We start from the raw sequence: 10,463 nt of genomic DNA, 5'->3' as shown, positions 1-10,463 counted from the left end.
TAATATTACAAAATGAACGTGCAGTATCAAGCAATCAATACAAATAACCCATCTATAAAGAAGGCAAGGAAGCATATCACCAAACTCTACAAGAAGGATTGACAGTTTGAGGGACCAGAAAATGATAGACCGTTGCAATCACTCCCCAGCCGGTCTCCCCGTTTCCAGTTCTATTAGCTATATCTTCTCAAAGCAGGTCTCAGACCGCATAAATCTCTTGCCTAAAAACCTTCCAGAGCTTCCTGTTACCTGCCTACTGAAGTGCCAAGGTCTGGCCCAGGGAGTGAACGAAGCTCCTCCAGGCGCATTCCCAGCCGTTTGCTGCCTGCTTCCCTCCCAGTGCCCGGGGGAAGCAAAGGCTCAGGCCCTCTTGGTCCGAGCTCTCCCCTGCTGAGGCCCTCCTGATTCCGTCCTCACGGCCTGTGGGCCTGTGTGCGTGCCCACTTCCTCTACACCTCAGCTCCTTAATTTCCTCCACAGGCATTTATTCCGGATTGTCACCAAGTTGAGGGGGTTGGTGGGGGTGGGGGGGCAGGGACTGGAGAACAAAACCAAAGTGGGAAGTCACCCCGCAGATTGCCTGCCCTCAGGGAACTTTACAGTCTCACTGAGGGGCCAAACAGAGAGAGGCCTAAGGTGAAGAGAGAATGAGACAGAGACAGAGAGAGACAGAGTCTGAGGAGAGCCCAGGGGAAGAGATGAAGTGTCCTCCTCAACCCCAGAAGGTTGGGAAGTCTTCTTGGAGGAGGTAAGTGCTGGGAGTCTGAAGGGAGGGGAAGCCAGGGGACACCACGAAAAAGCAAGGCACAGAGGGGACCCACGACATGGCACATGCAGACCGCAGACTACAAGTGGTTTGTTGTATTGGAGTCTAAAGATCGAGACTAGGAAGACCAGGAAAATGGTCCTGTGCTTCATGAAAGGACCCGTATCTTCTTCTAGACAGACCCCTTTATGAGTCACTTATTCACTTTGAACTCTATTTATCCGGCTTTATCCATAAAACGTTAATGTCAGTTTCCTTTAAGTCTTCTGCAGTTTTAGGGCAATACTTTTGACCACAGTAAGGACCATGGTCCTTTCTAAATGAAGCTGAGAATCATACAGAATCAAGCAGAGGCTGCAGCAAACAGAGGAACACTACCACTAGTTCAAAGTGGATCAGAGTGTGCAATCCTCAGGTTCTTAGAAGAAAATGCTTTTGCATAACCAAGAAAACCCCTCCAGGGACCTCTCAGGGGATTTTCCAGTTGTCTCTCCATTGTAGGGTTAGGTCACTGAAGAGATATATGGACCACTCTAATACCCTTTGACAGTACCTGTATTCAAGTGTAATTCTAACAAATTGAGTAATTTTACTAAAATGAGGTCAAGGTCTTCACTAACTTTTTTTTTGAGGGGCTGGGGAGGAAGGGGCATAAAATTTTTTCAGTACTCACTTTAGGTACAAACGAAGATCCTTAAAATAAGCTGCAATTTTATGCGAACAGAATATTTTACCAGTAATTTGCATTATTGTAAGAGCTACTTTAGATTTTGCGAGCGATACGAAAAAAACATGCAGGCCTAAAACACAGCTATAAGTCCTGCAATATTTTGGAAACTCGACAGTGTGGAAGAAGATATTACCAGTTTAATGTTTTATTCGAATAACTGAGTTTGAAACTAAACAGCAGAATGTCTAAATTAAATTGAGTTGTGTTTAGCATTTCATGAAAAACTCAACATGATAGCCCCCCAAACTTGTTTTTGTCTTTAAAAAATCTTGTCACTGTCTTCTTATCTTTTCAATGCTCTGTCTACCCTCATCTTTTCCTTCTCTTTTCTTCTCCCATCACGTGGGTATATACATCTCTATGTCTGACCTGGGCCAAAATTATCCTTGGTCCAGACAGATAAGAATATGGTCATCTGCACAGTCGCCTTCAGCATCACCTTGCTTATCCTTACACTTCTCCTTGATTGTTGTTGCTTATATGTGTCCTGAGAATAAAAACACAAAAGTAGAAGAATCTGTCCTCCCGGAATTAGCTTGAGAGGAACACGCATACACGCGCATGAGCACACACACACACACGCACACGCACACACTCCTTCTGAAGGAAAAAAAAAACAAAAAACCCAATAGTGATGCATATTTTTCTTTGGTTTTCTTACAAACCCAAGCCAGGATACACTGTGTATTAGAAATTCATTATATTTGTCCTTTCTACATTAGAAAGAAATTAAAAAAAAAAAAAAAAGCAATGGGCTTACTGCAGTGGGAGAAAAATCAGTCTGATCAGCTTTTCACTGAATTAACCATTTTCTTGATTAGCTGGCCCACTTTCTTTAAAGACTCAATTTCTTATCTTCATGGGGTCACAGGAAAAGTTTCATAAAGTACATTGTAGAGATGGATGTCAGTTACAACCAGAGACATTGCTTTTGAATTAAAGTTTTAAAAATAAATGTGGATAGAATATGATGACTATTAAAATGTCAACCATACCGCATCACTGAAGATAGTTTTATTAAAACAACTAAAACCATTAATGTTGCGCTAATTTTACAAAGAATACATCTTTTTGGAAGGCAAAGTCACGTTTCATCTTCTTTTGCAAAAAAAAGTAATTGGAGAAAAGCAACCTGTATCCATACCTTTTAAAAAAAGCTGGAAATAGTGAGGTCACAAACTCCATAGTGGATCTTATTAGTCATGCAAATCCCATAATATGTATTCTATCATGTAAACATCTTTTCTCGAATATACGTAATTTTGGACAATTTTGAAATGCTGTGTAAATACACGCAGCGCTCTTTTGAATAGTTTGCTTTTCTTTGATTTCAAAGTTAATTATATTCATTTATATGTTGAGTGACAAATGTCATAATCCTTATTTCAAATGAATATACAGAGGAGTTGGAAAAATTACTACTTATCTGTTAATAAACTCCTGCGAACCACACTTTTTCTTGCCCCTTTTTAAAAGTAGGGCTTGTTTTGTTTTGGATATCAACAATGAGGGTCTTTAAGTTGATCATGAAAATAAGTTGTGGGTTTTTTGTCTTTTTTTTTTTTTTTTTTACTCAGCAGATATTCCATCCTATAGGTTTTATTTGGTATTTTGGTTTGCATAAGGAACTGTAAATTCCATAGGAGGAACTTAGTGTTAAAGGTTGATGAGCTTTGAACTTTTTTTTTTTTTTTTTTTTTTTTAACAAACAAGCACAGAGCAGTTTTGCTAGAACTGCACAGAGCATCTGCTATGTGTCCAGAGGACTTCTCGTCGTCATCCTCCAAATGGGCAATAACTGAAATGATAAGTTCTTCACAGTTGTTGTTTTTTAATTCATCTGTACTCAATCCAACAGTGACCCATAGACATTTTTCTACACTTATTTCTTTGTGGCGAAATCCAGTGGGCAACTTTTCATAATATCGTTTTCAAAGCTATCTTGTAAAATATAACTAAAGGGGCTTCAGTGTTCTCTGTTACATCAGAATAAAGTTCTTCTGTTTTATTTTGAAGCCTGGTTTAAAAAAAAAATGCGCAGAAAGGTCAAATCCATTCCAAATAGAAATCTCATTCTTTAGAAATATTTGGTAAGATCTTGAATCACTTCTTTTTGTCTCTTAAATTCTGTCATCTGCCTCGATTTAACTAAAATAATTTTTCTTTCTCATTGTGTTAGCTAAATGCATCCATTCAGTGGCTATCCATTCACAGGTAAGGAAATCACAAAAGGAGAGTGAAATTAATTTCAAAGTATATATGTGGTATCTTTTAAGAGCTGCATTTCATCATCTGGAGAGCTGCAATTTAGTCTATTAAATGTACAGCCGAGAAGCAGGGGGGAATGTGAACGCGGGGGGGGGGGGGGGAGGAGGAAGAGGAGGAGGAGGAGGAGGAGGAGGGCCAGTCCTAAACAAGTCTATTTTCGTTTCCAACCTTCAAAGGTAACATCCCCGGCTTCGTGGGCTCCTGGTCGAATGTCTAATTTGGCCCTTTGATGCCGAGCTTCGTGCCATGGGGCGGACCTGCTGTCCACCAGGCCAAGGTATAAACTTAACCATTTATCTCTTAAAGTCCTATTTAATGAAAACGAAGGGAAACGGTCACCTCCCTCACTGTCTCGCTCATCCCGATTCCTAAAGAACTTTGCCGGGCACATTATCTCGTAGACATCATGATCAAATGTTATTGTTTGCTTTATTATCTCAGTTGGATGGTCGGCTAGTCTAGAATGAAATAGGGTGAAGGCAGTAGTCGCAGCCCAGAAGTCTGAATGAGGTTCCCATTCAAATGATCCCGGTGGTTTGGGGGTGGGGCGGGGTGATTAGTAAACCATCGGAGCTTACGCGGCACCGCGAGCGTCTGGATGCAGCACATTTACATCTAACAAGAGACCCCAGAAAACGTGTGTGTGTTTCTTAAACCTTATGTTCCGAACAAAAGGCTATCTCAGCAACAGACAATCGGCCCTGCACTGCTCCCTGGGATGCGAGCAACACACTCAACTGCACATTTCATTCTTCCCCGGCTCCCGGCGCCACAAAGCCCCTACTCTCTTCCCACCCCGGGGTCCCCCGCTCGCTCCCCACAAGGGGGTGGGGCCGGCGGGAGCCGGGTCTCTGCAGGCGCAGCCGCGGCCGCCGCACCGGGGCCCCAGGCGCCGCTTCCCCCGCGCAGCCCGGGGTGGGGGTGGGGGTGGGGGTGGGGGGGACCGCACACCGAGACGCCCCGAGCCGGCTCCCTCCCGAGGCGGGGGGGCCGCTTATTTCGGATCCCCCCCGACCCCGAAGTTGCCGCTTCTCTGCGGATAAAGTCATTTTCTGGCGGGGCCCGGGGGCCCAGGGGAGAGCGCGGGGGAGGGCCCGGCCCGGGCCAGGGCTCGTCCGCGCGCGGGGTGCAGGGGGGGGCGCGGGTGCGGGTGCGGGCGCGGGTGCGGGCCCCCGGCGGCGCTCAGGCTGGCTCGGAGCCCCCGCCCCCGGCGGAGCGTCCCTTCCGCGACGGGGGCGGCGGGGGCGGCGGGGGCGGCCGGAGGGGGGGCGGGGGCGCTCCGGGCTCCCCGCGGGCCGCGCCCGGCCGTGTAACCCGAGCCGACCCGGGCGGCGGGCGGCCTCGGAGCCCTCCCCGCCGCAGTCCCCCCCGCCCCCGGTGCTCCCGCCGCCCGGCCGCGCTCCCCCTGCGGCTCCGCGGCCCGGCCCCCCGGTGCTCCCACCGCCCCCCTAGTGCTCCCCTCGGTGCTCCCTCCGCCCCCCCGGTGCTCCCCTCGGTGCTCCCGCGGCCCCCCGGTGCTCCCCCCGTGCTCCCGCCGCCCCTCCGGTGCTCCCGCTCCCCCCCGTGCTATCCCCGGTGCTCCCGCCGCCCCCCCGGTGCCGCCCCGTGCCCCCCTCCGTGCTCCCGCCGTCCCCCGGTGCTCCCCCCCGTGCCCTTCCCGCCCCCCGGTGCCCCCCCCGTGCCCCCCTCCGTGCTCCCGCCGACCCCCGGTGCTCCCCCCCGTGCCCCTCCCGCCCCCCGGTGCCCCCCCGGTGCCCCCCTCCGTCCCCCGTGTTCCTCCCCCCCCCCCGGTGCCCTCCCCGCCCCCCGGTCTCCCCCCCCCCCCGGTGCTCCCCCCGCCCCCCGGTGCTCCCGCCGCCCGTCCGCCGCGGCCTCCCGTCCGCCTCCCGCCCGGCAGCCCGCGTCTCCCTCTCCCTCTCTCTCCTTTGAAAACTGATCTTTGGCTCTTAGTGTGAAAGTGATTTGAATTTGGCTCGGCGGCGCTCTGCGCCTGCGCCCAGCCGCTGGCATGCTGGCTCCTTCCAAGCAGCTGTTTTGGGTTTGAAATTCCAACATGGCAGAGGCTGCAGTCCGTCTTCCCTTCAAAAACTTGGAATGATTTCAAATCATAGGCACCTTCACTTAACCCCGGCTTCCATTCATCAGCAAACACCTCGGATCGATGCTGCGCTAACCCGCCGGCGCCTCGCTCCGCGCGTTCAGGTAAGGGGAGCTCCTCAGTTTCCTACCATCTGTTTAAATTTGTTTTTTTTTTGTTTGTTTGTTTGTTTGTGTTTTATTTTTTAAAGAACATAAATAAATCCGAGACCCGCAATAAGAGGAGATCTTCGCCTTGTGCCGTGCACATTAAATCCAGTTTGCATTCGCTTCTACTCCATACGCCAACCTGCTGTCTAATTCCTCTGTACAAAGTAGCCCCGAAACATTATAATGCACCTTTTTTTTTTTTTTTTTTTTTTTTTTACTGCTTAATCATTGTAACAATAGTATTGGATTAAGAGTTCGCGATAGCAAGAAGCTCGTTTTCCGCTCTATTTGGGCTTACTTACTACTATCTTTTTTTTTTTTTTTTTTTTTTTTACTTCAAAAATTAAAACACACACACACACACACAACCCTAAGAAAGCGGAGCCATAGGGTGGGGCTAGACTTTCTTCGGGAACTAACTTCTAAGTAAATAAGAAGTGTAAATAAGAATCTTGCACACACAAAAAGTTGAGGTTAAATTGCAGTCTCGTGGCTGGGGGAACGTGAAAATGTCAGAAGATCGGTTGCAGAAAAATGTAAGCACATCGGCTCGGAGGGGGCACAGCGTGGTGGGCGTATTGTTGGCAAGGAACGGGAGAGAAAGATGTATAATTTAATGGTATATACAATCCACTGATCCTATTACCGTCCTCCCCGGAGCTCTTGTTAGTTTCAATGGGAGTGAGTGAAATTGACATGGACTTGCATTCCTGGTCATGTGCTTTTTTTCCTTTCTTTCTTCTCCTGTGATCTGAGATCCCCTTTTTGTTGATGTTGCTTTCCCCCTTAATTATATGCATGTAGGTTAAATGAATACCTGACGAAAGGGCCCACGTTTCAAGGCAGTGACATTTGATAGCTGAGAGGAAAAGTGGCTTTAATGAAAAGCAACCTTTGGAATTCCTGCTTGTGAGAAATCCAATTCAGCTTTTTGTGCTGCCAGCAAGAAATGATCAGTAGCACCAGTGTTTATGGTATGTCAGTTTTGGAATTTACTTCCTTTGCATCTAAATAGGAAAGACAAATTAAATAGCATGATAAAAACCATTGAAGACTCTCCTTGGGAAGCAGATGCTCATGATATAGAATTCCTTTAAATATATGTATATGTATATTTTAATCTGTCAAAATGCTTGTTTGCTTTTGCTATCACTTGTTTATATTTCAGTTTTGATTAATACATTACTGGAGTCCACTTTTATCGGTTTTAGCGCTAATCCCAAAGTTGCATGTTACTAGTAATGCACTAGATAGCCGCTGAAGTCAAATGGTATGTAAATTAGTTAAACTCAGTGTGGGGTTTTTTTGGGGAGGAGAGGGGAGAGGGCGGGAGTGTGGGGAAAGACTGCTTACTAATGAAAGTATATATATATGTACACACACAAAACTGGCTGAAAATTTTTTTCTCAACCTATTCATGCAATTTGTCTGCTCTTTGGATGATTACACTTTGTGGAGTAATCAGTTCATCTGAGTGTGGGTTTTTTTTTTTTTGGGGGGGGGTGAGTGAGTGAAGGGGTATCTTTTACATGAAAATAAAAAAAAAATAAATTTTGATTGCCTTAAGCCCTTAATGCCTTTTAAGGAACAGTGGTAGTTTTTTTTTTTTTCCCCTTGCCATTCACTTGTCTGCCTGTCAGCGCTTTTTACTTTTAACCTGTGACAGAATTAAATAATCAAGCACTGAAATTGACTTTGTTTGAAATCGCTCTTTCCTCTTTCTTCACAAAAAAAAAAAAAAAAGGTCAGATAAAGGAGTGAGAGGGGGTTTTCAATGGCTCTTGTGACCGTGCCGTGTCTACACTTTGTGATATTCAATTAAGACTAAGAGGGAACAACAACAAAAAGATGTTCAAAGTATTTTGCATAACCACAGGATATGTCCACTTTCTACTGGTTTGGGTTTTTGTTGTTGTTGTTGTTTGTGTGGGGGTGGGGGGGTGGGTTTTTTGTTGTTGTTGTTTTTTGGGGATTTTTTTTTTTTTTTGCTACATTTACCCCACCACCATGCATTCACCCTGAAAAGAGAGAGAAGGAAAGGGAGAATGTGAAAGAAAGAAATAGCAGTGGGGCAAAGCTGCCAGGGGTCTGTAATGTGGCCGTGGTTACCGCTCTCTCATAACACAAATGTGAATACAAGGAAAGGCAGTGCAAGAGCCGTTGCGCGACATACACTTCTGGTTGGACTCTGGTGACTATTGAGCTAAACACACACTGCTCTCACACGATAGAAAGGATTTGAATTTTGCATTTGGAACTTGTTGACTTTGAAGCGATCAATAAGAAGACTGTTTATTTTAGATGCACATAATTTGCCCTGAGAAATGTTTTAAGGAGGAGAGAGCACAGCTTTTTTTCCCCCGGAGCTGTTGGAGCGAATGGGATTGCCAGATGGGCGATTTCCCTCTGTGATGTTAAAGCTGTAATATATATTCAGAGCAGATTGGGCTGCTGCCTGTGATGAGGAGGATATTACATTTATAAATTTTAAATCGGAGCTCGGACAATGTGCTGAGAGCAGAAATTGGATGGTTTGACTGTTCACCGTATTGATACTTAAATGTGATTTCTGGGTAGTAGTAGTAATAATAATCATTGCAATAATGTGTAAAAAACACGTTGGGGTAGGCAGTCATGTAATTCATGACATTTAACAGCAGATTTAAGTGTGTAAATTGCCCCCCTCCCCTGTCTCTGCTTACTATTAAATAATAGTCACATAATTTATTTCTCTCTGTTTAAATGCCTGTTGTGCAAATGATGGTCACTCAGGAGCCTTATCACACACTAGAATTCTGGGCAGGAAAAGTTTATATCTGTGTATTTCTATTCATAGATATATAAAGTAGACACTTGTGTGTACGTATAAAGTGGCATTAGTGGTTCCTATTTTGTAATTCTATCACTCTGATTATTTTTAGATTTTGTTTGTCTTACACGTGTGGCCTAAAGGAGCCAGAGCTACAAACCTAAAAGGCTGGAAAGTGGGCAAGTGCTCTCACTCTGGCAGCTCTGCTGTTGCAAATTAAAAGTGTGTTGTGGTCAGGAAATGAAAGCTACAATGTCTCTTTTGAACAAGTCGTTTATCAAGAGAAACATCTATCAGGGACTGCCTTGTCACATTGATTCTCTAAAAGTTAGGTCCGAGGTGGAAGCTGCTTTGATGTTTTTGATCCTAAATTTAATACAACAGAAAAAAAGCAAAGATATTATGACCAGAATAGATTAAAAAAAATGTTTCCTGGAACCAACAAGATCTATTTATTAGTACTGTACTACGTGTGAAGTTTTTTGGACATTAAGAGTTGAAAGGTTGAGGGGGGAGACCCTAGCCTTTATAAACTGATGGCTGTTAAATATATATTTATAGTACATTCAGTTATAGCTGGCCTCGTGGCTCACATGGACGTTTTGAAGATAGATTGTTTTAAAGGGAAAATTATTTTCGAGAGGGTGTTTTGAAACAACATGCAGAGAATCAGAGTTTTCATTCATTCAGTTTTTGGAGTTGTCCTCTTCCTTTCATCCTCTCTTTGAGTTCTTTACTGCTGTTTCCTATCATCATTATATGTGTGACTACTAGCTTTTCTTTGGGGAAGAAACATTTTTTTCCCCCTATGAAAACCATTTCCCAAAACGTGCTTGCTCACATCATCTTTACTGTTTATTAGTTGTGCATGTGGATGGTTATCAGTGTAAAACTACATGGGCTCACTCAAGTCTTTTTGGAATTCCAGCCTGAAGATATAGGTAGGTAACAAATAAGCCATGTCATGTATTCTTAAATACTGAATATATTGCATGCATTATTCAAAATTTAAAAGGTATTGTGTAGAAAATGACCAATTAAGGAATTTTTTTTTTTTTTTTTTTTTTTTTTGGTGAAAGCAGTTAAAAGCAGTCTGCTTCATTTTGGGAGGCAAAGATATGAGAGAAGTGTTCCTTCTTTGAAATAGTTTTTGGATACTTGTCTTCTACTGCTGTTGGCTGCTTGTTATTTCATATGGATGTCTCAACAACTAGGCTGATAGACCACGAAGAGTGTAGTGGGAGTTTTGGGAAGTGTAATACTTGCTAATTAATCATGTCCGAAATGAAAGAATCATAGCAGGGTAATAAAGTCTCATTGTTGTTTTCCTGGAAGAGAGTAAGACTTCTGTTTGGAAGCTCTGTGTGTGAGTTGACTTGCTTTTTCTCTTCTCCTAAAAAGACAGTTTATAGGGTCTCTTTAGAATTATTTCAGGAACCTTTTTTTTTCTTTTTAGAGAGAATATTTTTCTTTCTTCTTGACTGTACCAAATCAGTGGATATTCTTGAAATTATTTCTGGTATCTTCTGAGTGAAAACATAGAGATGATTATTATTATTATTTTTTCTTCAGTTACATTAAAGACTCTAGTGGCTGAGGTTCCAGTACTCGGTTGTGGGTTTCTTTCTTTCTTTCTTTCTTTC

The 10,463-nt window shown here is 44.4% G+C and overlaps 1 protein-coding gene across 3 annotated transcripts in view; it reads left to right on the top strand.

The window, feature by feature from the left end:
* The first annotated feature begins 5,667 nt into the window (after positions 1–5,667).
* FIGN (fidgetin, microtubule severing factor) overlaps positions 5,668–10,463 on the top strand; it is a 145,024-nt gene continuing 140,228 nt past the window's right edge. Inside the window, exons 1-2 of one of the 3 annotated variants that reach the window (XM_025471040.3) lie at positions 5,677–5,966; positions 6,816–6,985. In XM_025471040.3, the coding sequence (XP_025326825.3) occupies positions 6,961–6,985 (25 nt within the window). In that variant the 5' untranslated portion in view covers positions 5,677–5,966; positions 6,816–6,960. Of the gene's footprint in view, positions 5,967–6,378; positions 6,548–6,815; positions 6,986–10,463 lie in introns of those variants that run through there. The other 2 variants (XR_007408531.1, XR_004804041.2) reach the window with 2 other exon arrangements.

The sequence above is a fragment of the Canis lupus genome, chromosome 36 (genome assembly GCF_003254725.2).
Source record: "Canis lupus dingo isolate Sandy chromosome 36, ASM325472v2, whole genome shotgun sequence".
NCBI classification, from domain to species: domain Eukaryota; kingdom Metazoa; phylum Chordata; class Mammalia; order Carnivora; family Canidae; genus Canis; species Canis lupus.
The sequence above is the reverse complement of the archived record's forward strand: the minus strand, read 5'-3'. Positions and strand labels throughout refer to the sequence as shown.